The 25,545-nt window shown below is 47.9% G+C and overlaps 3 protein-coding genes, 1 long non-coding RNA gene and 1 pseudogene across 8 annotated transcripts in view; 3 read left to right on the top strand and 2 right to left on the bottom strand.

Moving 5' to 3' along the window:
- The window catches only part of TXNDC17 (thioredoxin domain containing 17), a 997,418-nt gene extending 995,493 nt beyond the window's left edge, over positions 1 to 1,925 (top strand). For all 5 annotated transcript variants that reach the window (XM_050765563.1, XM_050765560.1, XM_050765562.1 and 2 more), the window contains exon 5: positions 296 to 1,925. In XM_050765563.1, the coding sequence (XP_050621520.1) occupies positions 296 to 364 (69 nt within the window). In that variant the 3' untranslated portion in view covers positions 365 to 1,925. The remainder of the gene's footprint in view (positions 1 to 295) is intronic.
- MED31 (mediator complex subunit 31) lies at positions 1,612 to 8,892 on the bottom strand. Its single transcript, XM_050765548.1, has 4 exons — positions 8,767 to 8,892; positions 7,903 to 7,980; positions 7,528 to 7,624; positions 1,612 to 1,987 (listed from the first exon to the last, which is right to left on the bottom strand). Exons 1-4 carry the CDS (start codon positions 8,792 to 8,794, stop codon positions 1,795 to 1,797), a joined length of 396 nt encoding a protein of 131 aa, XP_050621505.1. The 5' UTR covers positions 8,795 to 8,892; the 3' UTR covers positions 1,612 to 1,794.
- LOC126939838 (uncharacterized) lies at positions 3,017 to 7,521 on the bottom strand. Its single transcript, XR_007720455.1, has 2 exons — positions 3,551 to 7,521; positions 3,017 to 3,502 (listed from the first exon to the last, which is right to left on the bottom strand). It is a non-coding gene; the product is annotated as an uncharacterized LOC126939838 (long non-coding RNA).
- Positions 8,842 to 12,811, top strand: C16H17orf100 (chromosome 16 C17orf100 homolog). The gene has a single exon (XM_050765557.1). It carries the CDS (start codon positions 9,179 to 9,181, stop codon positions 9,554 to 9,556), a length of 378 nt encoding a protein of 125 aa, XP_050621514.1. The 5' UTR covers positions 8,842 to 9,178; the 3' UTR covers positions 9,557 to 12,811.
- Positions 12,812 to 13,358: 547 nt separating this feature from the next.
- On the top strand, positions 13,359 to 17,295 carry LOC126938266 (polyunsaturated fatty acid lipoxygenase ALOX15-like; annotated as a pseudogene).
- Positions 17,296 to 25,545: the final 8,250 nt, after the last annotated feature.

The following is a 25,545-nucleotide window of genomic DNA, read 5'->3' as shown; positions in this document are numbered from 1 at the left end:
GGGATCCTAAATTAAAGAGTTGAGGGGAAGAAGAGGGCACTGGGCTTGCTGTTTCCTGTTTTAGTCTGTGGAGCTTCCTGGTATTTGGGGTTTAAGTCTCTTCAGCCAAGTATGTTAGTGATTCATCTTACAGCAAATATCTTGATTCTTTCATAAAACTTGTTATAACTAGTTGATAGTTTCTGAATTGCATAATTTCTGTGTTCAAAGATTAGTGTCATTCAAGGCAGAACCTATTCCACTCCTAATAACGTTTTATAGGAGTAGTGAAGATTTGACTGTTCTTCTCTTACAGCCTCAAAAACTGGTAGAATCTGAGTGTCTTCAGGCCAACCTGGTGGAAATGTTGTTCTCTGAAGATTAAGATTTTATGATGGCAATCATGTCTTGATTTCCTGATTTGTTCTAGTATCAATAAACTGTATATTGCTTTGAATACATGTTAGCAATAAATGAGGTTAAAAAACTGGCATGTGTCTAAACAGTAGGGTGCTATTAAAATGCCCATGAACCTTTAGTTTGCCTGTAATATATGGATATTTTTAAGATATAAACAAGTCTTCAGAAGTAGCAGTAAAGGCTCAAAGGAATGTATCATTGAAGGTGACGGAAATACCTAAAAACTCCTAAAGGCGCAGAGCACACCTTCCAAATCTTTCAAAAGATCAGGATCTTTTATTTTAAATTCTCTGCATCTGCAAAGCAACTGATATTCCTGAAACCCCTTCTTTGATTTTGGAACGTAGAACCTAACCTCACCACTGAAGGAAGCATATTACCTCTAATCCAGCCTCTGCTTAATTCAGGCAGTTTTGTTTTGTTTATGAAAAAACCGACCCTGAGCACTAGAGGCAGTTCGTTTTACCGCTCTCTCAATGTGCTTTACTTGGGATAAGGCAGGTGGCGGAGAGGGGCTGGAGATACTGTGTAACCCAGTGGTGGGAAGAACTCCAAGCTGGAGTCAGTCACACTGATTCTACCACTTACTAGCTGTGTAACCACAGGCAAGTTACCCGCCCCATCCAAACCTCAGTTTTCTCTTCTATAAACAAGGTTCTGAGAATAAAATGAGAATTCAAGGAAGCACTTAACATAGCACCTGGTATGTGGTACCTCCCAAATCAATGTTAGTTTTCCCAAATGAGCACAAGTATTTGAGGCTCCTCATGTTTGTTCTAAAGTCAAGAGTCCAATTAGTAATTAACCACTAGTTGTCCTGCCATGACTAGGTCAAATGAGGCCACAGTGATTCTTAAAGCCACCTTGCAAAGCAGGTAATACAGGTATTTCCTGTCCTGCAGAATTTGAGAACCTTTATGCAGTTCCTATCCTGTGATTTAAAGAGGTCACTGACTCCGCTACTCTCACTACGTAGATAAGAGTGGTAGAGCAGTTGATCTGAGAGACAGTAAGGTTCCAGGAGATGGCCTTGCGCTACTATATGTCAGGAAGAGCTAGCCTTAGAATTCAGTATACTTGGTGGCCCACCCCTACCCCATGCCCCAGTGCCTCATTTGGTCTAAAGCACCTAACTTTTCCATTCTTAATCAGCTGATTATGCTAAATGCATACAAAAGAAAACACCTTACAAATCCACAGGGAAATCAAAGTAGACCAATTCAGGTTTAAAAGAAATAGTCTATTAACAATAAAAAGTTGGATTAAAAAGCACACTAAAGGTTCTAGGGGCTACCATAATAAAGGTAGATAGGAAGAGTTTTCATTTTTTGTCTTCACTGTACAAAAGAAATACATTATATACATGTATTGAGAGCCTCATCTGTATCCGGTTTTTCATTTTCCCGATGTGTTATTTTGCTGTTGCTGCTCTGCCAAGGCTTGCTGAAGGCGCATCCGCTTCCGGGAATAGTGCTGCCAATGTAGAATCTGCTGTTCATCAATGAATTTCGCACACTGAGCATTCACCAGCTCCTTTCGGAAGTGTTCGTATTGGAGCAGCTCTAACATGTGTAAACACTGAGGGTACCTGGGTTTAAGTTTATAAGTAAATGAACAACATAATTTAAGTAAATAATGCCAAGGTCTAATTAAGTTATTCTCTTAAAAAATGATCTTGTAGCCTACCATTTCTTTAACTTAGTACACACTGGCAGCATAGGGTGTTTTCCCTGATTGGTCATCAAAGGTCAGTGTTCAGCAATATTTTCGAAAGTGAGAAGGTTTAAGTTCAGAAAGATTAAATTTAAACTTGCTCAGGACCACACAACACAGTAACTGGTAAGCAGAGTGAAAATGTAGGGACAAACCATGCTATTCCCTTCTAGTGGTTTCCAACGTGAAGAACATGAACATATTTTACTAATTCTGTGTTTAATTGATAGTTCTTTGTTTTTCCATCAATAGTGATAAAAAGACAACTTTCATTTAAAAGTGAGTTGGTTTGAAAGAGAACTATGCACATACATTATACTCTTCTTGTCCACAGGGATATACCAACTCTGAAATTAGATATACTCTAGGATTGGACAAGTAAATATACTGTGGATAAGGACAGCCAAATTTCTGGCTATCAGAAAAGGAGTTATAGACAAGGAAAGGAAAAAGGCTAGAATGAATCCTGTGTTACTGAGCTGGTATTGAAAACATTAGTATGTACTTAGGGCTTTTAATATAGGTAGACAGGATAAACAGATGTATACATGTGTGCATGGATACACATACAAACATAGAGTTCTTGAGCTTTGTGTACTGAGAGGGCCTAGAAGCAATGACACTGTGGTACTAATGAACACACAATGTCCAGATTGCGGTATCCAAGGAGCAGGTTTCCTTGGAGAAAAGGGTGATTCAGGGATAAGAGAGGGAAAGTACAAGATGAGCCTGGAACATTACGTAGTGCCAGAAGAAAAAGTGCTAAAAATTATTGGGACGATCAAAAGTATTCAGGAACCAACTTGAAGGGACTCCCAATGGCCAAATCTAGAATACTCAGAGCAAGAAAATACATAATTCTAATTCACAGGATAAAAATAAGAATCCAAAAGTCCATACTAAATGGATGTAAATTTCTTTAATAAAATAATAAATAGAAAACAAGGGAATGTACTGCCTTACAATCGAATTCCAAACTAATAAATGCAGAATGACAGAATTCGAAAATCACCACAGTAAAAAATGTTTCAAACAAATATCTTCAAAAGATGCTAAAATGGGCATGTAATATGATATTTACATAGTCTCAAAGGATTTCCCCATAAGATACTTATTAAATACATAAGGAAAAATAGTAACTTAATATGGAGAAACCTAGAAGGTACCACCCTCAACCAAGTTATCAAAATTAATGTCACCAGTAGTGGGACAAATAGACTTCATGTGACTGCAGATACATGAAGGATACAAAATCATTTCTGTCATAGTCATGGAAAAGAAAAGACCACTGAGATGAAAGGAGACTAAGATGTGACAGCAAAATGCAACATACAGGCCTAGACTGGATCCTGTACTACATACAGCACCCCAGCAGGACAACAGGCCTAGACTAAAGCCCATACTACATACAGCACCCAAGCAGGACAACAGCCTAGACTAAAGCCCATACTACATACAGCACCCCAGCAGGACAACAGGCCTAGACTAAAGCCCATACTACATACAGCACCCCAGCAGGACAACAGCCTAGACTGGATCCTGTACTACATACAGCACCCCAGCAGGACAACTGGCAAAATGTGAGTGAGGTCTGTAGATTAGGTAACAATATTAATGTGCTGATTTTTGCTGATTGTAGTGTTAGACATTTGGAATATCTGGGTGAAGAAAATATAGGAATTATCTTTACTATTTTTCCAGCTATTTTGTAAGTGAAATTATTTCAAGTTGAAAAGACAAAAACTAACTGAGACAATTAAAATACATTAAAATATAGGAAGTGTGGGGAAAAGAGAGATCAGATTGTTACTGTGTCTATGTAGAAAAGGAAGGCATAAGAAACTCCATTTTGATCTGTACTAAGAAATTGTTCTGCTTTGAGATGCTGTTAATCTGTACCTTTAGCCCCAGCCCCATGCTCACAGAAACATGTGCTGTATTGAATCAAGGTTTAATAGATTTAGGGCTGTGCACGATGTGCCTTGTGAACAATATGTTTGCAGGCAGTATGCTTGGTAAAGTCATCGCCATTCTCCATTCTTGATTAACCAGGGGCACAATGCACTGCAGAAAGCCGCAGGGACCCCTGCCCAAGAAAGCCTGGGAATTGTCCAGGTTTCCCCCCACTGAGACAACCTGAGATATGACCTCGTGGGAAAGGAAAGACCTTACAGCCCCCAGCCCGACACCCGTAAAAGGTCTGTGCTGAGGAGGAGGAGTGAAAGAGGGGGGCCTCTTTGCAGCTGAGATAAGATGAAGGCTTCTGTCTCCTGCTAGTCCCTGAGAATGGAATGTCTCAGTGTAAAGCTGACCATTCCCATTCGTTCTATTCTGAGATAGGAGAAAACCGCCCTGTGGCTGGAGGTGAGACATGCTGGCAGCAATACTGCTCTGTTGCTCTGTGCTACACTGAGATGTTTGTGGAAAGTGAAACATAAATCTAGCCTATGTGCACATCCAGGCACAGTACCTTTCCTTGAACTTATTCATGATACAGATTCCTTTGCTCACATGTTTCCCTGCTGACCTTCTCCCTACCTGTTGCCCTGCTACACTCGCCTCACCAAGATAGTAAAAATAATGATCAATAAATACTGAGGGAACTCAGAGACCGGCGCCGGTGCAGGTCCTCGCATGCTGAGTGTGCCGTTCCCCTGAGCTCACTGTTCTTTCTCTATACTTTGTCTCTGTGTCTTATTTCTTTTCTCAGTCTTTGGTCTCCGCCTGACGAGAAATACCACAGGTGTGGGGAGGCAGGCCCCCTTCAGGAAGAAAGCAGATAAAGCCAAAGTTGCACAAGTGATATGCAAATGACTCAAGTGTGGAAAATAGGATACTACAGCAATGATTCTAAAACTTTAATGTGTATATGAACCACTTCTTAAAATGCTGATGGATTCCTTAGGCCTGGAGTGGGGCCTGAGCTCTGCATTTCTAAAAAGCTCCCAAATGAAACCAATGCTGATAATGTGAACACCACATTGAATAGAGGGCTTAACACATGCTTCTAAGATAGTAACTTCCAAGACATTAAAGGTTTGCTATCTACGCAATGAAAATACACAGTTGCTCTAATTGTTGGTTGCTTATGCTAGAATGCTCTATTCACACCTGCCCTGGCTAACTCCCTTTCATGACAGCATTAGTAGTTAAAATGAACCAGGATGTAAGTTCCAGCCGGGTGGCCTTTAACAAGGTACTTAACCTCCCTAAGGTTCAGTTTCTTCAACTGTAAAATAATGTGACAACCAAGAGAATGGTCTCAAGCAGCATTTAGTCAGTAACTAGAATTCAGACATGCAGTGATTACATCAGAATACATTAGATGACAGTAAAGAATCGTACTCTGATAGGCTACATGTCCACAAGATGAAACAGCGGCAGTATAAAAGGGAAGTTCCACATTCGGTGTTTTTAAAAATAAACAAGATAGGGAGAACATTGATGAAAATAACTGAAGGATTTTAATTGACGTAATGCTCCCAGCAAGTCAACAATGTGATCCTCTCCCACCCCCACCCTCAAAAGTAACATAAGGTATATGTCCACGTGAAGAAAAGAAAGGACCTCTGGCCCACTGTACTCTGACCACACATGAAGGCCTGTGTTTAGTTCCTGGCTGAACTGCATAAAGTACCACTGCCAAACATCCAGCGGAGGGAACCTGAACTCCGGGACATCACGGCACAACGGCTGAGGGTAGTTGAGAAACACAGATGGAGAGAGATGTTATAGTGACACCTACTGGCTATCAACGAAGCAGGCCAAGTGGTAGAAAGTGTCCCTTCCACCAGCTGGAAAGCAGCTAGTAGTGAAGCTGCTCTCAGCTTCAGCCAGTTGTTGACTTGGGAGAATTAAGATCTATGGTTACTAGATCTTCCAGATTTGAAAGAGGAGCGGGAAATCTGCATTTGTTATATAAAACTTTCTGATCTTCAAATGTTGGCAAGTATTAAAAAAAAAAAAAAAACTAAAATCTTCTGCAGACTGAATAAAATGCCCAAAAGGGGCTAATCTGCAATCTCTCTTGAATGTAAGTATCTGGAAGGTTGTTGTCCTCAAGAGGGTATAGAATGGTTCTAGCTCAATCCAGGGACAACCAAGTTATCAAAATTAATGTCACCAGTAGTGGGACAAATAGACTTCATGTGACTGCAGATAGATGAAGGATAACACTACAATCAGACTAGAGCTACAAGGAGAGACATTATATCACAATATAAGGAATAACTTTCTAACATCTGGCTAACAATCAAATCAGCTGTCCCTGACAGAGTAACATGGGCTCAGTGAAAACCTCCAGAGTGTAGATGACCATCTCTCGGCAACGTTGTGGGTAAGATTAAACTTGCTGGTGGCTAAGGCTTCCAACACTGAGTCTGTAAATCTACATACATACAACATTTGTTGAAATCTATTTTTCTTAAAAGTCTTTTCTTTGGATTATTAAATGGATAAAAAGCCAGAAAAGGTGCAAAGGGTCCTGCAGGCAATATAAGATGTATATGCTTCGTGAGTCAATTGTTATTGGACACAGAAAAGTGACTTCGAAACAAGTTTGAAACATTTTCCTCTCAAACTTTTTTTTTTTTTTAAGGTTCACTATTGCTTTCTACCTGCTTAAGACAAAGCAGGGATGAGTTCAAGGTGTTTTTTTTTTTTTTTTTAATCATTAAAAGGGAATAGGTTTGTGGTTATATGCTTCTTGCAATTCAGTAAGCCTTAACACGAAAGTGTCGCTGAATGACCTGAATGGTAAAAAAATATATATATATATAAATGAGTTAATGCATATGAAGCATTTAGCACTGTTTCTGGCACATAAGAGGCCTTAAATAAAAGATAGCAACTCTAAGACTCAGGTTAAGATCACCTCCTCCAAATAACCCCAGAAACACCTTCCTTACAGATACCCTCTTTTAATTTCAGCCCATGGCTTATGTCACTTCATTTACAGACTGTGAGTTCTTCGGGACCAGAAACCTGGTGAGATGGGGAGGGTGGTGAAAGACAAGGTCAGACAAGGCAGGGCCAGATCATATAGGGCTTTGGCCCAAGAAAAGAGACTGGATTTTATTCTGCATGGCATGGAAAGTCATGGAAAGGTTCTAAGCAAGAAAGTAACGTGTTCTGATTTATATTTTTAAATGACTAAGTTGGTTTCTGTGTAGAAAGCTGTTTTGCTTGGTTTGGTTTGGGGTGGAGGGGGGGGCAGGAAGGTAAAAGTGGAAGCAGAGATAACCAGGGAGTAGATTACTGCAGTGATACAAGTTAGAGATGAGAGTGTCTTGTGTTAAGATGGTGACAACGAAAAGAAGTGGAGAGATTCCAAATACATTTTTGCCAATGTGAAACGAAGAAATCTATCATATCATAAAGTATACACATGCTTAGGATTATAAAAATTAAACTTACTTTAGATACTTGGCATATTCTGGGTCTTTCCAGTAAAGCAAGTATTTAAGATAATTAACAAAAGCTTTGTCTTTGAAGTAACCTCTTTGGGCAAGAACTGAAAAGCATTAAAAAAAAAAAGTCTGTAGGTCAAACCAATCTTTAAACTATGCTTTGTTACCCCTAATGTAAAGAATCTATTTACATAAAACCCCCACCACCAACACACATTGAATTCAAAACACAAATCCCAGTGCGCAATTATATCTATATACCAGCATAAGTGTAATGTCATTCAATTGAGAATGTGTAAAAGTAGATACTATTTTGAATTGCAACTCTTCTGTCAGAAATCATTAGTAGCTACTCAATTTAATGAGGTGCTTAACAACTTACAATTAAGGTAATTTGGGTTGGCTAAACATTGCACAAATTCCAACTCCAACTGAAACCGAAGTCGATTTCCAGCATCATCTAGGAAACAAGACAGCAAAAATCATGGAAAGTAAGGGTCACTGTATATAATACTGATTTGTAGTAAGGAATCAGCAATAAAGAAACCTGACTAATGCCGAGATGGTCTTCCTAAACTGGGAGTTGGGGGAGATAAACCTTTCTTCGAAATCTAAGAAAAGCGGAGCCCTGATTAAAAGGAGTTAGAAGTTTCTCTAAAATTAAAGAGAAATCATCAAAGAAAGCAGCAACACAAACGGAGAATTCCTAAGATCACTAAGGTAGGCTGTAACAACTATGGCTTCCCCTATGTTAATAATGCGTTATAACAATTGTTAACAGTGATTAAGTTTTGCAAAAGCTACGTGCTGAATCAGTTAAGAAAAAGTTAGGATGCAAGAGACTGCGTAGAGCCTAAAAGATCATGGAGCGTATGCATATAAGAAGCACCAGTAGCAGAATGACACATAAAGTCCGGCGACGATATTTCAAACTTAGGCAAGCTCATGTGAGAAGCAGAAAACCAATCAAGGAGGAGACGGTTTAACACACAAGTCCTCTCCATTAGTCTCACCCACGCCGGGGAGCTGGTAGGGTGGTGTCTGAATAGCAAAGATGTGCGAACAAACCAAATTAGGAAAACTGCAAAGAGTACCTTAGTCTTTCTAGACGCTACAAGAGCCTTCTCACCTCCTTGTCCAAATATTAACCCTGCCGAGAGTAAGGCCTGGAAGGAGGCCACGGGGAAGCCGTCTGGACCGAGGGGAGTTCCATCTGCGAAGACTCCAAGATCAGAGAGCTACTCACCTGTCTCCATAGCGACGGCAGCGGCCATAACAAACGAAGATACCAAAACGCCACCAGCCTGACCGAGCAAAAGCCCAGAGTGGCGGGGGAAGTTCCGGAAACCACGGCTCTCTCTTCCGGTCCCGGGGCACTATGGGATATGGGGCCGGGCGGCTCCGCCCATCCCGCCAGCCCTGGGATGGCTCCACCCGCGCTGGCTCCAAAATAGCGAGGGGGCGGGGCCCGGGCCGTGGGAGCGCCTGAGGGGCAGGAGCCCAGTGTTTTTAGCCTTGGAAGGATCATGGTGTTTCCACGTCATCGTGTTGTGGCGCTCCCGGCTATGGCAGTACCGTAGTTTTCCTCTCTTCTGCCTGCGGTGACCGTTGGGCTGGGGGGTGCCCCGAGGCCTCCTTGGCCCCCTCACGCCGGCAGAATGGCCTCAGCCCGAGGGGCCAAGCAGTCTTCTCCCCGGGTGGGGACCACCCGCTACACAGAGACGTCCACAGTCCGCGTGGAGACCTCGTCCCACCGTGTGGAGACCTCGTCCCACCGCGTGGAGACGTCGTCCCGGCGGGTGGAGACCTCCCAGCGCCGCAGCGAGGGGCCCTCCCTCTCCCCCTTGGGGAAGCGGCTCCCTGGCATCCTCGAGGCGTCCTCCCGGCACGTGGAATCCTCCTCGCAGCGCACGGAAACGACCTCCCGCCACATCAGGGCCTCGTCCCTGAGGGTGGAGACGGCTCTGCACTGCGCGGAGAGCCCAGCCCCGCGGGCCAAGCCGGCCGCCCGCCAGAACGAAAAACCGGCCCGATGAGATGCTGCTTCCCAAAGGCCACCAAGGGGCCAGGGCCCTCAGCCAGGACAGAAAGGCCTCCAGTTGCCAGCCAGCCAGCCAGCTGCCAGGTGGACCAATCATTTTCGGTTTCATGGAAACAAACCATAAATCAATGGAAGAAACAGCCAAGCCGCAGTTTCTGAACACAGCCAACGTTTATTGACCATCCTGCGTCTTGGACCAGCCTACTTTTGACCCAGTGAACTATTTTCACTTGAAGCCAGCACAAAAGATTTTCATGCCCAGGATGCTGTCTAAATTGGCTTGATGGACGAAGAGGCTGTTTGAGCCTCTGAGCCAGGTGAGTTTGGGATCCACAGCCCTCAGAAGACCTTCACCCCTTAGGAACAGAGACCAAACTGAAATCATGACCTGTGGAATGATTCCATGCCTGCTAGAAACTTGAGGGGCAAGGAACAGACTCATAAATTATTAATGGCCTTTGTTTATGTTTCAAGGTAACTGGTGGTTTTCTTTATGCTAAGTCTTTGTACCTGGCACTCCCATCCATACACTTTTTAAAGGTAGGTTAGATGTAGTTAAAAATGACAGTAAACCCACCAGCAAGCAAAAATAATCTTAGAAGAGAAAGTGAGAGGAGGCCATTGAAACCTGGTCTGAGTTTGAAGAAGATGGAGAAGAGTCATATTTATTGAGAACCTGCTCTGTGCCAGGTACTAGATGTTCCTCCACTTACAATGGGGTTACCTCCCATTAAAACTATTGTAAGTTGAAAATACGGTAATTTGAAAAGGCACTTAATATCCCTAACCTACTAAACATCATAGCTTAGCCTAGCCTACCTTAAACATGCTCAGAACACCTAACGTTGAGCAAAATCATCTAACAGAAAGCCCATTTTATAATAAAATGTTGAATATCTCATGTAATTTATTGCATACTGTACTAAAAGTGAAAAACAATGGTTGTATGAGTGCTCAAAGTACTATTTCTACTGGTCACTTTTGTACCATTGTAAAGTCAAAAAATCATAAGTCAAACCATCTTAAGTTGGGGACTGCCTGTATTCTGGGAACTTGGGCTATAGCAGTAAAAAAAACCAAAGTCCCAGCTGTAGTGGAGCTTACACTCTGGTGAAAAGGCAGACAAGCAATGACAAAACGAGACAATTTTCTATTGTGATTAGCACTATGAAGGAAATATATGGGTCATGTGATAGAGAATGGAAGTAAGAGGCTTCTTTTGATAAAATGGTTGGGGAAGTCCTTGCTGATTAGGTAACATTTAATCTGAGATATGTGTGAATGAACAGTGGTCTGGAACATGTGCATTCTAGGCAGAAGAACAGCAAATACAAAAGCTAGAAGGGAACAAGCTTTGAATGTTCAAGGAACAGAAAGAAGGCCAGTGTGGCTGGAGGGAGAGAGAGGCAATTATATAGACATGGAAGCAGAACCGAAGGGAGGAGTTAGAAGCAAGCAGGGGCCAGTCCACAGAAGGTCTTCTAAGCCACAGAAAGGAATTTGAGATTTATTCTAAGGTCAATAGGAAAACATTGAAGGGTTTCCAACAGAGGAATGATATGATGCCATTTACATTTTATGTGGGACAGTGGTCCTCAACTAAGTGTGATTTTGACCCCAGAGGGTATATGGCAACCTCTAGAGACATTTTAGTTTGGTAGACAAGTTAGGGGGAGTGGGTAGCACATTAGGTGCTACTGGCACCTAGTGGGTAGAGGCTGGGGATGCCACCTCATATCCTACAGTGCACAGGTCAACACCCTTCCCTCTGCCAACAGTGAAGAATCACTGGTCCCAAAATGTCAATAGTGCTGAGGCTGAGAAACACAGTTCTAGCAGCTTGGAAAGCTAGAGCATGGTCCATTGGGACAGCATGCCACTTCTACATAGCAGGATTGTAGTGAGACCTAAGAAACAGTCATGGAAGAGGGTTGACTTTAAAGGTAAAGAGAAATCATTAAAGAAAACAGCAGCACAAATCGGACACAATACCTACCACTTGTGGGCCACTGTGTAGGAATTTTAACAGTGATCACTAAGGTAGGCTGTAATAACTGCGACGTCCCCTATTTTAATAATGCATTGTAACAATTGTTAACAGTGATTAAGTTTCGCAAAAGCTACCTGCTGAGTCAGTTAAGAAAAACTTAGGATGCAAACTGAACAAGAGACTCCAAAGAGCCTAAAAGATGAAGGAGCATATGCATATGTAAGAAGCACAAGTAGCAGAATGATACACAAGTCTGGCGACGATATTTCAAACGTATGCAAGCTCATATGAGAAGCAGAAAACCAATCAAGGACACACTTTAAGACACAAGGAGGACATGCTTTAAGACACAAGTCCTCTCCCTTAGTCTCACCCATGCTGGGAAGCTGGTGGGGTCGTGTTTGAATAGCAAAGATGTGCGAACAAACCAAATTAGCAAAACTGCAGAGTACCTTAGCCTTTCTAGATGCTACAAGAGCCTTCTCTCCTCCCTGTCCAAATACTAACCCTGCCGAGAGTGAGGCCTGGAAGGAGGCCCCGGGGAAGCGGAAGAAGCGGTCTGTGCCAAGGAGAGCTCTGTCTTCGGAGACTCCAGGCTCAGAGCGCTACTCACCTGTCTCCATGGCGATGGCAGCGGCCATAACAAGCAAAGACACCGATTCGTCACCTGCCCAACAGAGGAAAAGCCTGGAGGGGTGTGAGAAGTTCCGGAAACCACGGCTCCCTCTCCGGGTCCCGGGGCATGGAGGAGTAAGGGGACGGTGGCACCGGCCAGGCCCGCTCAGCTGGCACTGGCTCCGGAATGGCGAGGGGGCGGTGCCGGGCTGTGGGAGCGCCTGTGGGGCAGGAGCCCAGGGAGGCAGAGACTTTTACCCTCAAAAGGAATGAGTCCCAGAGCCTGGCACAAGGAAGACAAGTGTGCAAAGTTGGTGGAATGAATTTCGGTGGCCTAAATGTACCTTCCTCAAATGCCACGGCTGACTGGGTCTCCTCGCCCACTTCACCCTCTCTTGCAATCCAGCTTGTGAGGCGTGTGTGTGTATCTGTGTGACCGCGCTTGCCTTTACATGGAGGTTGGCTTCCCAGCCATCCAGGCTTGCATACACGTGCATAAGTCCTACCCCTGCCTCGCTTGCCTGCTGTACCAGGCGTTGGTTCCTTCTTCCTGCCTGTTTTCTGTCCAAATCCTTTTCTGATTTGGACAGAAAACATGCAAGTGGCACACAGTAAAGCGCTTAATAAAATTTCCGGCTACCTGAACTCCTTGGAATTGGGGAGATGCTCCTGTGCGCCCCTCACTGCCCAGAGCTCCCTTGTCTGGAAACTCAGCGGTCACCCGAGCGGCCGTGGGTCCTCCCGCTTTCTCTATTTTAAAAAACTGTTTCAACCGCTTGCGCTGTTGGATCTCTGACCTTTCGGGCTTTATCACCTGGGGTGGGGAGTCAAGACAGGAGAGCACTCTCGATTTCCCGACCCACCTCCCGTCATATCTCATGTCATATCTACCTGGTGTTCTACCCGGTCCTGTTACTTTTTTTCTTCCGCGAAACCCCAAATTCCCATCACTGCTCTAGCCCTCTCCCAGATCCCCAAATCCGGATGTCTGTCTCAGGGAACGTCAAAGGAACATGCCCGAAAGAGGTCCTCGCCTATTCCCACCTCCCAGCCCTCTCCTCCTGCCTCCCCCGGTGTCACCCGCACCTCCTCCCTCCCTTCACCTCCCTCTAAACAAGAATCCGGTGCAGTCAGTTCTAGACCCTGATCATCTCCCGCGTCGCTGGCGAAGGGAGCCAGAAAGAAAATGCGCATGGAGCGGGTTGCCCCGCGACTCCATGGTGAGGGGACGGGGCACAGAAGGTGGAAAGGCGCTCCCTCCTCCCTTTTTTCCTCCCTGTGGTGGGCAGTTGGTGACACACAGTAAACGCTCAATAAATGTTCCCGCTACTCCCTCTCCTTGGAATTAAGGGGATGCCCCTGGGCGCCCCTCATTCCACACAGCTCTGGTGTCTGGAAACTGGTCGCCAGAGCCGTCGTAGGTCCTCCGCTTTCTCTATTGTAAAAGCCATTTCAAACCTCCAGCGGCCTCGCCGCCTCTGCTGCAGACCTTCCAAGACCTTCTGAAGCCAGAATGATTTCTCCCTAATTCACTCCCCCTGCTTAACACATTCGAATGGCTCCCGCTTGTTCTCGGGACCAAATCCAAAGCCCTTGGCGCCACCTTTGAGAGCCTCCGGACCTGCCGACTCCCCACACCTGGGCTCTGAGCTCCAGCTCCAAGGTGCTGCGCGCCCTCCCATCCCCGCTGCTCGCTCTGCCCGGCGCGCCTTTCCCCTGCCTTCCCTTTCTCTCACTCTCCTTGGCTGAGCCCTTTCCGCCTTCAGGTCTCCGGGAAGGTTGTCCCCAGGCCGGTGGGGCCCCTGCAGGTCCTCAGCCTTGGGCGGGGTGGGGGCAGGGGGTGGTCGCACAGCAGGAATTGCCACCAGCGCGTCCCGGCTCCACAGCGCGCTCGTCCAAGGCGCGGCGCCGGCCCAGCCCAGCACTTGGCACAGTCAACGACCACAGGGAGGAGAAAGTGAGAGCAGGTGCGGACCTTCCCACCCGCCGTCCCCGTCCCCTCAGAACAGAGTCCTGGGGCCACCTGTTCGGCGCGGTCCCTCTCTCTCTCTGGCTCAGTCCCCCGACCCTGATACGTCTCCTCCTCTCAGAGCCTCCAAGGAAGGGCGTGGGCTCTGGAAGGAGCAGGGCTCAGCCGGGTGACCCTCCCGCCCGTCCCCGCCGGGGCTGAGCCTCTAATGTCGCCCGCAGGAGACAGAAGTCAAGGTGGAAGTGCCCGAGTACCTGGGGCCGCTGCTGTTTGTGAAGCTGCGCAAACGGCACCTCCTTCAGGACGACGCCTGGTTCTGCAGCTGGATCTCCGTGCAGGGCCCCGGAGCAGGGGACGAGGTCAAGTTCCCTTGTTACCGCTGGGTGGAGGGCGACGGCGTCCTGAGCCTGCCCGAAGGCACCGGTGAGCGCGGGGCTGGGGGTGTCAGAAGGCCTCTGGGGTGCGAGAGAAGCTGGGGGGATGCGCTTGTGGAGAAGAGAGCGCAGGATGGAGGTGCTGGAACCTGGAGGGCTGGGGTCTTTGGGGGTGTCGAAGGGCCGGTGGCTGCAGCTGGCACAGAGTGGCTGGAGCCTGGGGAAGGGGCGTGATGCTGAGCGGGGAGAGGCCACACAGAAGGACGGGGTGATGAGGCTCTCCTGGCAGGGGCGAGAAGAGGATCTCACCAAAAGTCACTGGCCAAGCCCTCCCCTGCCCTTCTAGGTCGCACTGTGGGCAATGACCCTCAGGGCCTGTTCCAGAAACACCAGGAAAAGGAGCTGGAAGAGAGAAGGAAGCTGTACCGGTGAGCCCTCCTCCCCTGACCCCACGTGAGCTGCTGCTGCTTCCAGCACCCACGCCTGATTTCCTTCCTGCCCCACAGGTGGGGAACCTGGAAGGATGGGTTAATTCTGAGTGTGGCTGGGATGAAACTAAGTGACCTCCCTGTGGATGAGTGATTTCTGGAAGACAAGAGAGTTGACTTTGAGGTTTCACTGGCCAAGGGGTGAGAGCAAGGGGAGGCTGGGTGAGCGAGAGATGTCCTGGTCTAGTGGAAGCCAAGGGGCTTATGGGCTGCACTGCACTGGACTGGCCCAAGATCGGTGCCTGTGGTGGTCATGTTGGAGTCTCAGAATGATGCTCAAACCCTTTGCCCATGGTGGCTCACGCCTATAAAGACTGAGGCGGGCAGATCATGACATTAAGAAATCGAGACCATCCTGGCCAATATGGTGAAACCCCGTCTCTACTAAAAATGCAAAAATTAGCTGGGTTTGGTGGTGCGCGCCTGTAGTCCTAGCTACTGGGGAGTATGAGGCAGGAGAATTGCTTGAACCCGGGAGGTGGAGATTGCAGTGAGCTGAGATTGTGCCGCTGTACTCCAGCCTGGTGACAGAGCAAGACTCCGTCTCAAAAATAAAATAAAATAATGATCTGACTTGCTGGAGCCATCTGAATGACTTCAACTGGATTTTCTGGTGTGGCCAGAGCAAGGTGGCTGGTCAGTCCACCCACCCCAATATGTCTCCCAGGACCCTTACCCCCAGATCCCGCCCAACCCAGGGGAACTAAAAGAAGCAGGGTGTGGAGACCAGAGACTGGGGTCCCTCTGGTGGGCTGGAGTCAAGGGAGCATGGTTGGTGGGGTTGGAAGGACCAAGAGCTCAGATCCCACAACTTGCTAAACAACTGCCTTCCCCAGAGCGCGTGCGGGACTCCTGGAAGGAGGATGCCTTATTTGGGTACCAGTTTCTCGGCGCCAACCCCATGGTGCTGAGGCTCTCCACTCACCTTCCTGCCCGCCTCGTGTTCCCTCCAGGCATGGAGGAACTGCAGGCCCAGCTGGAGAAGGAGCTGGAGGTACGGACATCAGAGCCCCGAGGAGGCTCAACAGTGCAGTGGGGTGGGCTAGCGTCAATGCTGCTGCTGCGGGACCCACTCTGGGCCGGGCTTGCTGCCAGCCAGCAAGGCGGGATTCTGCAGGAGAGGTCCTGAGGGATCCTGGAGAAGCTCAGCGGCTCGGCCTCCTTCCCACGTGAGACTAGCTGCGGAGGGAGGGCGTGCAAGGTGGAATGGTTGATAGAAACAGGGTCAAATGAAGAAACGTGACTGGCCCTTGGTGCTAGGGATTCAGGGAGTGTGCAGAGTAAGAGAATCAGGGTCAGACTGCTGTGGCTGTTAATCAGGAGGCGACACGGAACAAGAGAGAGGAAATTCATGGGATTCCAGGGCAGACAGGCTTGGATGTGAATCCTGGTTCTGCTATTTGTAAGCTGTGTGACCTCAGCAAAATACCCAACCTCTCTGATTATCTGTTTCCTCCTCTGTGCAATTGAGGCTCATTCAACTATGTATAAAAATTATAAGGCTGGGCACAGTGGCTTGCACCTGTAATTCCAGCACTTTGGGAGGTCGAGGCGGGAGGATCACCTGAGCCCAGAAGTTGGAGGCCAGCCTAGGCAACATGGTGAAACCCTGTCTCTACAAAAGCACAAAAATTAGCATCTGTAATTTTTGGTGTAGTGGCATGCACCTGTAGTCCCATCTATTTGGAGGCTGAGGTGGGAGGATCACCTGGGCCCAAGGAAGTCAAGGCTGTAGTGAGCCGTGGTGATCCTGCCACAGCACTCCAGCCTGGGCAACAGAGTTATACCCTGGCTCAGAAACAAAAAACAATGATATGAGGCAATAAGCACATGATCCATTACCTGGAAAAAGTAGGTGATGGAGACAGGTTAGCTCCTCTCTCTCTCTCTCTCTGCCCCCTCGGAGGAATCAGAGTAGGAAGAAGATGCTTTATGCTGATAGCAGCCCTTGACCTCTTCCCCCACCCAGGGAGGCACACTGTTTGAAGCTGACTTCTCCCTGCTGGATGGGATCAAGGCCAACGTCATTCTCTGTAGCCAGCAGTACCTGGCTGCCCCTCTGGTCATGCTGAAACTGCAGCCTGATGGGAAACTCTTGCCCATGGTCATCCAGGTGAGAGGACTCAAGATTTCTGCTTCCAGTCTCCAGCCTTCTTAGCTCAGCCCCTTATCGAAATTCACTGAGCACCATCTGCAAAGGCGCTGGGCTAGAGCACCGGGGAGACCCCAAAGGAGGAAATGCGCCAAGTCTCTGATTCAAAGGCCTTGCAGTGTAGCTGAGAGACACTTGGGGCCAGTCTGCAGACTCTGGGACTGAGGAAGTGGACAGAGATAGCCCAGGAGGGATCAGGGGAGGTGGGATGTCATGAGCCTTGGAGGAGGGCCAGGTCTCAGACAAGCAGGAGGGAGAGGAAGGACCGGTCCTCAGGGGCAAGACGGACTGGGCAGAGGCTGAGGTAGAGGAGTCAGGAGATTCCTAAGGGACTGTTGCACTGGGGCCAGACTAAGCCAGGCTAAGGAATATGAGGTGGAAAGCTGGAGAAGGCTGTGACGAAACGTGCTATGGGCACACGGTGTGGGCAGTGGTGTTCAGGGTGCGTTGGAGAGGGGAGATGCTAGAAACAGGGGCTGGGGCAACATGCCCCAGCACTGACCCCAGGAGGAGGGGAGCTCAGATGTGGGTGGTGATTATCAGGATGGAGAGGACAGGTGGATGCGAGTGCAGAGGGAGATCAAGGAGAGGGGAAAAGGGAGCCAGGCCAGGTGCCTGCAGAAATAGCACCAATAAAGAGAACAGGGTGCCCCGGTAGACTTTTTTCTGGCCAATGTTGAGGTAATGGGAAGACATTTAAATTGTCCAGCAGGCAGCTGAGAACAAGAGATTCAGTCATTTGTGTAGAAGTGGGGCCAAAAGATGAGATTTCGAAAAAACAGTGTGGGATGAAGGAAGCAGGTGGTTTGAATCTTTTCCACACTGTGGGGACTGAAAGGGGAAGTGGAGGCTGGAGGCGGCACCAGAAGAGCAGTTTCTGCAGAATGCTGGAGGCAAAGCAGCTTGCAGGGTGCTAATGCACCGAGCGGGTAGGAAGGGGAGGGGAGGAAATGGGAGCTGTAGGGAGCGGCAGCAGTGAGATGGGGAAAGCAAAACGAACGGCAAGGTTAACATGCAAGGAGGGATGGGAATCGCTGAGTGCCCGGCACTCATGCCTTCTCTTCCCACACCTTGTCCCTGATCCAGCTCCAACTGCCCAGCACAGGATCCCCACCACCTCCCCTTTTCTTCCCCACGGATCTTCCAATGGTCTGGCTTCTAGCCAAATGCTGGGTCCTCAGCTCTGGCTTCCAGCTCCATGAGCTGCAGTCTCATCTTCTGAGGGGATGCTTGATGGCTGAGGTCATTGCTGTGGCCACCATGAGGTGCCTGCCATCAATACATCCTATCTTCAAGGTAACACCTTATCCCCTTCTCTCCTGTATTCAGCTGAATACTTGATTTCTCTAGAGTTCTCTTTCTGTACAACACCCTCAATTTCAGCATGCTGCCCTGTCTATTCTGGCTGTATTGGCCTCCCAGTACTGCCAGCTCTCTCTGTCTCCTTAACTCAGGAAGATGATAGGACTCTGCCAGGGTTGCTCCTCCCTACTCTGCAGCTGGAAAGCTTTCTCCAGGCAGTAAGCTGGGGCAATTATGGGGCCTGCTTTTGTCTGTTTCTTCAGTTACTTCAGGCAAGAGGGTAAATCCAGCTCCTTCAGTCCAGCTGGAGGTCTCTTCCTCATTATTTTATATACATTTTGTGGAAGATTAACTTTACAATTTAGTTTTTAGATAACAATATTCAGACAGGACGGCAACTCCATTTATGGAGTAATTATCATAGCTCAGAGATGAATATTACTACTCTCTCCCAGAGATGGATGCAGTGACTTTTGCGACTTTGTGTGTCTCTTTTCTCAAGGAGAGACGAATAGCATCTTTATTTCTATGAAGAATAGTTGCATTGTGTTAGATAGAAAAGAACATTTTATTTTATTTTATTTTATTTTATTTTAGAAACAGTCTCACTCTCTCAGCCAGGCTGGAGTGCAGTGGCACGACCTTGGCTCACTGCAACCTCCGTCTCCCAGGCTCAAGAAATTGTCCTGCCTCAGCCTCCCGAGTAGCTGAGATTACAGGCATGTGCCACCATGCCTAGTTAATTTCTGTATTTTTAGTAGAGACGGGGTTTCACCATGTTGGCCAGACTGGTCTCGAACTCCTGACTTCAGGTGATCTGCCCGTCTCTCTTGCTCCCCTCTCTCTTGCTCCTTTGCTCTCTCCCTATGATGCCCTATGATGCCTGCTCCCCTTCGCCTTCTAACATGAGTAGAAGCCCCCTGAAGCCCTCGCCAGAAGCAGAGGATGGTGCCATGCTTCTTGTACAGCCTGTAGAACTGTGAACCAAATAAATCTGTTTTCTTTACAAATAATCCAGCCTCACGTGTTCCTTTATAGCAATGCAAAATGGACTAAGTCCCAATGTGCATAAAGTATGCGTCATAAATAAGATCTCCAAAAATAAGAATGTGTATGACCTAGGAAGGTCTCAGAATGGCTCTGTCAAGGTGCCTCTACCCTGATATCCGGGCTCCGAGGAGATGATCGTGTGGGGCCTTCTCTCTGAAAGTCCTAAGACTAATAGATTCAGCACAGCATTTGGCCAGGAGTGGCCTAAGACAATACATTTCTTTTTTTAAACTTTATTGTTTTGAGATGGAGTCTTGCTTTGTCGCCCAGACTGGAGTGCAATGGAACCATCTCGGCTCACTGCAACCTCCTCCTCCTGGGTTCAAGCGATTCTCTTGCCTCAGCCTCCCAAGTAGCTGAGATTACAGGTGCATGCCATCACACCCAGCTAATTTTTGTTTGTTTGTTTGTTATTTTTAGTAGAAACGGGATTTCACAGTGTTGGCCAGGCTGGTCTCGAACTCCTGAGCTCAGGTGATCCGCCTGCCTCGGCCTCCCAAAGTGCTGGGATTACAGGTGTAAGCCACTGCCCCGGCCTGTTTCTTCCCATTGACTGAGAAATTACTCTGATGAGTAGGTGGCCTCAGATAAGTGAATTCATCTCACTAGGCCTTACCGTCCCCACTCTAAAATGAGGTGTTTGGACACATCTCCTAATCTGTGATTCCCAAAGTGAGAAATGCAGACCATTGCTGGTGTGCAAGGTAATGTTCACTGATATAGAAAAAAACTTTTTTTTTTTTTAAACGGATTTTTGTTCTGTCGCCCAGGCTGGAGTGCAATGGCACAATCTCGGCTCACTGCAACCTCTGCCTCCCAGGTTCAAGCAATCCTCCTGCCTTAGCCTCCCGAGTAGCTGGAATTACAGGCACGCACCATCACACCCGGCTAATTTTTGTATTTTTAGTAGAGACAGGGTTTCACCATGTTGGCCAGGCTGGTCTCAAACTCCTGACCTCAGGTGATCCACCTGCCTCGGCCTCCCAAAGTGCTGGGATTACAGGCGTGAGCCATGGTGCCTGGTTGGTAAAAATTATTTTGTGAAACTTTTTTGTTTGGAATCACAGTGTAAAATATATTTCTGGGAGTCATGGTCAAAAGAGTTGGAGAAAAGTGCATCTCTAAGGTCTCTCCCAATTAGTGAGCGCCCCCTCTTGAGTTCCTGGCCATCTGTCAAGCGTGTGCCATGACAGACAATGTACGGTAGAGGGCAGACAATCCCCACACAGCAGCAAAGGCCGGACTTTGGAGGAGTTGGAAACCGCAGGGGAATGCCAAGCAGGACGGAAGCCTGAAGCCAGGCCTGAAGCTTCTGAAAGAGACGGGGCACAAGTACCCCGTCCTCCTGGGCATCGCAGCACTCTCTGTGTGATGTGACCGCAGCCACTTTCCAGTCGCCATTCGCAGGCTGGATCCTTGTCTTTGGATATTTTTCACCTCCCTGGGAATACTTCAGGTGTCTAGTTAGTCTAGTTACATTTTTCTTTCTTTTTTTTTTTTTTTGAGATGGAGTTTCACTATTGTTGCTCAGGCTGGAGTGCAGTGGCGCAATCTCGGCTCACTGCAACCCCCACCTCCCAGGTTCAAGTGATTCTCCTGCCTCGGCCTCCTGAGTAGCTGGGATTACAGGCGTGCGCCACGACGTCCGGCTAACTTTTCGTAGTTTTAGTAGAGACAGGGTTTCGCCATGTTGGCCAGGCTGGTCTCAAACTCCTGACCTCAAGGGATCCACCCGCCTCGGCCTCCCGAAGTGTGGGATTACAGGCGTGAACCACCACGCCCGGCTGTGTCTAGTTACTTTTAAGCCAAGGTCCTGTAAAACCATCTTCATCCTGTCGCCCAGTCTGGAGTGCAATGGCGCGATCTCAGCTCACTGCAACCTCTACCTCCCGGATTCAAGCGATTCTCCTGCCTCAGCCCCCTCGAGTAGCTGGGACTACAGGTGTGCACCACCACGCCCGGCTAATTTTTTGTATTTTGAGTAGAGACAGGGTTTTGCCATGTTGGCCAGGCTGGTCTTGAACTCCTGACCTCAGGTGATTCGCCTGGCTCAGCCTCCCAAAGCGCAAAGGGATTACAGATGTGAGTCACTGCACCTGGCCTGAAGCTTTAATATTGAAGAGCAGCGAACACACACTGAGCTCTCAGTCTCCCCCAGGCACTGTTGGCAGCACTCTACATGTACTGACTCATGCACTCCTCGCACCTAGATGAGGTAGGTCAGGACACTGGGGATTGAGAAAGTTAGGTGACTTACCCAGCATTCCTGGCTAGGAAGAAGCAGAGCCAGGATCCAAACCCAGGCCAGCTGGCTCCAGAGTTTATGCTCTTAACCACCAGCCACTGTTGGTACAAGAGGAATAAATGCCTAGTCTTCTACTTACTGTATCTACTTCTAAGGATACTGAGGGTGTGATGTGGTTAGGAGAAACCCTGGAGGCCATCGGAAGAGCAGGGGATATTCAAGCCTAAGACAGGAAGAATGGATAGACACCATTCTGCTATCTGAAGGGCTGTCTTTGTCAGAGGCAGCCTCAAGAGCAGAACTAGAATCAAATGGTGAAAAGCTAGGAGGATTTCAGCTCAGGAAAAAAAAAAAAAAAAAAAAAAAGACTTTAAAAAATGTATTATAAAATCTGGCCGGGCGCGATGGCTCACACCTGTAATCCCAGCACTTTGGGAGGCTGAGGCAGGTGGATCACGAGGTCAGGAGTTCAAGACCAGCTGGCCAAGATGGTGAAACCCCATGTCTACTAAAAATACAAAAATTAGCCGGGTACAGTGGCAGCCACCTGTAATCTCAGCTGCTCAGGAGGCTGAGGCAGGAGAATTGCTTGAGCCCGGGGGACGGAGGTTGCAGTGAGCCGAGATTGCACCACTGCACTCCAGCCTGGGTGACAGAGTGAGACCTCATTCAAAAAAAAAATATTTTACAGATAAACATAGGAAACCATATCCATCAAAGCCCCTTTGAAACCCCAACACCGTGCCACGTCTGTGTCAGATCTCCAGGGAAACCATTCTCACAGTTGAGGCAGCCCTGTGATGGTGAGCAAGAGCCGACAAACACTGGGCACCCACTGCGAGGGCAGGTGCCACAGAGGACATTTAGCTTGGCGTTGGACAGGAAACTTGGGGGTCCCAGGTAGCCCGAGTTTGAAGGGGTGGGAAGGAAGCAGTGGGAAGTCCCTGGGTCACCGCTTTCTCCTTAGAGTCTTTAGCTTTTCCCTCTCCTCCTGGTCCCTTGCCTAGGTCAACAAAAATGTCTCATCTCCCCTCTGCCCTAACTGGACTGCCTTTTCTCTGCCTCTTGCCCAACCCTGCACACCCTAAGCCATAGTTCATTTTATTTCCCAGGCTCTTCAAAAAGCGTCTACACTCGCTGCTCACGCATCCCCGTCCTGATCATTTTTCCCTGTCCTTGCACTGCAGCCTCACCAAATCTGTCCTTCCCAATGTAACTTCTTGCAGTTTCCCGTTCCCAATCCAATGGCTTCTTCTCGACCCCCAATCTCTCTGACCTTTCTATAGCATTTGGCTCTGGGGAAAATTCCCTCCTCCTCAAAAGTTTTTCCTCTGTTTTTCTCCATAAGCCTGAACTCTCTCTCCCTTTCCCACACACCCAGCAAATGTCAATGGTCCCCAGAATCCTTTCCTCTGCCTTAGCCACTGCCTGACTGCGGATATCCCTTTCGCCCAGGCCTCTATCCTGAGCACCAACCTCTCATGGGCTCAGCATCTTGTTCTGGATTAATTAGTTTCATTGTCGTCGTCGTTGTTGTTTTGAGATGGAGTCTCACACTGTCGCCCAGGCTGGAGTGCAATGACGCCATCTCGCTCACTGCAACCTCAGCCTCTCAGGTTCACGCGATTCTCCTGCTTCAGCCTCCTGAGTAGCTGGAATTACAGGCGCACACGACCATATCTGGCTAATTTTTTGTATTTTTAGTAGAGAAGGGGATTTCACCATATTGGCCAGACTGGTCTTGAACTTCTGACCTCGTGATCTGCCTGCTGCAGACTCCCAAAGTGCTGAGGTTACAGGTGTGAGCTACCATGCCCAGCTTAGATTTATCTTTTATTCAGAGCATCCAAAATGCCCATCTGCCCCATGTCCCCAGCTCCCCACTGTAACTTTGGCCACATTCCCACACACATCGGCCTGCATTTCCTCAGTGAGGGACACCATCTGCCCAGTCACCTGGTAGAAGCCGCCACTATCTTTGACTTTTCTCTCACATTTACCTGCTGTCCCCACCATACAAGTCAACCCAGGGGATCTACCTGCTTTGTCTCTTGAAACTGGCCCCAAAGCCATTGCCCTAGTTCAGGGTTTCATCATCTCTTTGCCCAGTCTCCTTTCCCTTCTTCTGATCTATTTCTAAAATGCTTCTAGGCCAAGGCACGGTGGCTTATGCGTATAATCCCAGCACTTTGGGAGGCTAAGGTGGGTGGATCACCTGAGATCGGGAGCTCGAGACCAGCCTGACAAACATGCTGAAACCCCGTCTATACTATAACTACAAAAATTAGCCAGCTGTGGTGGCGGGTGCCTGTAATCCCAGCTACTCGGGAGGCTGAAGCAGGAGAATAGCTTGAACCCAGGAGGCAGAGGTTGCAGTGAGCCAAGATTGTGCCATTGCATACCAGCCTAAGCAACAAGAGTGACACTCCATCTCAAAAAAATAAAATAAATAAAATAAAAAGTAAAATGCTTCTTCTTCTTTTTTTTTTTTTGGAAACGGAGTGTCACTCTTGTCACCCAGGCTGAAGTGCAGTGGCACAATCTCAGCTCACTGCAATCTCCGCCTGCTGGGTTCAAGCGATTCTCCTGCCTCAGCCTTCTGAGTAGCTGGAATGACAGGTATGCACCACCATGCCCGGCTAATTTTTGTATTTTTAGTAGAGCCAGGGTTTCACCATGTTGGCCAGGCTGGTCTCGAACTCCTGACCTCAGGTGATCTGCCTGCCTCGGCCTCCCAAAGTGGTGGGATTACAGGTGTGAGCCACTGTGCCTGGTCAACCTTTTCTATTTCTCTATAGCACCTACTAAAATGGGACTTGATATTATTTATTCGTTGCTTAATTGTTTATGATCTGTGTTCCCCACGGGAGGGTAAGCACTTGGACTTGTTTGCTCCTATATCCCCAAACCTGGAACAGCATCTGGCGCAGAGCCAGAATGCAGTAAGTGTTGGTGGAAGGAACAAATGAATGAATGAAGGAAAGGTCAGGATGAACTTCTTGCCAGTGGTTCACTGATGAGACGCTGGGGAAGGCTGAGGCGAACTCACACTTGCCCCTGACCTCAGTTGCTCCTTCTGTCCGATAAACTCCTGTTTGTCCTCAAATTCCTGCTCCATTTCCACCTCCCCAAGGAGACTTGCCCAGTCCTTGACTCTGAGCCCACTTCCTGGGTGTTCTCACTCCCCACTGCTGCCGCCTGTTTTTATAGCACCCATGTGGTCACTCCGTGAATGATTCTTTGTTGTTTACTCTTGTCTCTCCCGTGAGATTGAAAGCACATCAAGGGCAGGCCTGTCACAAAGCCTCTTTGTGTCCCGTAGCTATCCGTGGAGCAAATGAACAAGGTTGGGCTTGTCTGGACCTGGGCACGGTCCCTGAATGTTCTTGGCCTCTGTAAGGAAGGGCCTCCCCTTGGCAGTTAGCAGGGCAGGCCAAGGGGCATAGCATCCCCAGAACACAATGAAGGGCACATTTGGAAAGCTAGACAGGCTTTGGATAGACATGGAATTGTCTGGTGACACGTACCCATTCATACTACATGGTCATTATACTACGTGGTCTTAGAATATGTCAAATTCTCACCTTTTCATTCACCCACAATTCACTGAGTTCCCGTTCAGTGCCAGCTTCTGTGATGGGTAACAGTGGTGGGGAATATGCAGAACTGGACGATCAAGTTTAGCATGAGATCGTGCCTACTGTCGGGGCAGTGGAGGAGGGGTGACCCCAGGATCCCTTCTTCCTTTGCCTTCAATCTATTCTAAATTGTCTTCAGCCGGTGATGCGCCAGCTGGGAG

Source organism: Macaca thibetana, chromosome 16 (assembly GCF_024542745.1).
Source record: "Macaca thibetana thibetana isolate TM-01 chromosome 16, ASM2454274v1, whole genome shotgun sequence".
NCBI classification, from domain to species: Eukaryota; Metazoa; Chordata; class Mammalia; order Primates; family Cercopithecidae; genus Macaca; species Macaca thibetana.
This window is presented reverse-complemented; position numbering and strand designations above follow the sequence as displayed.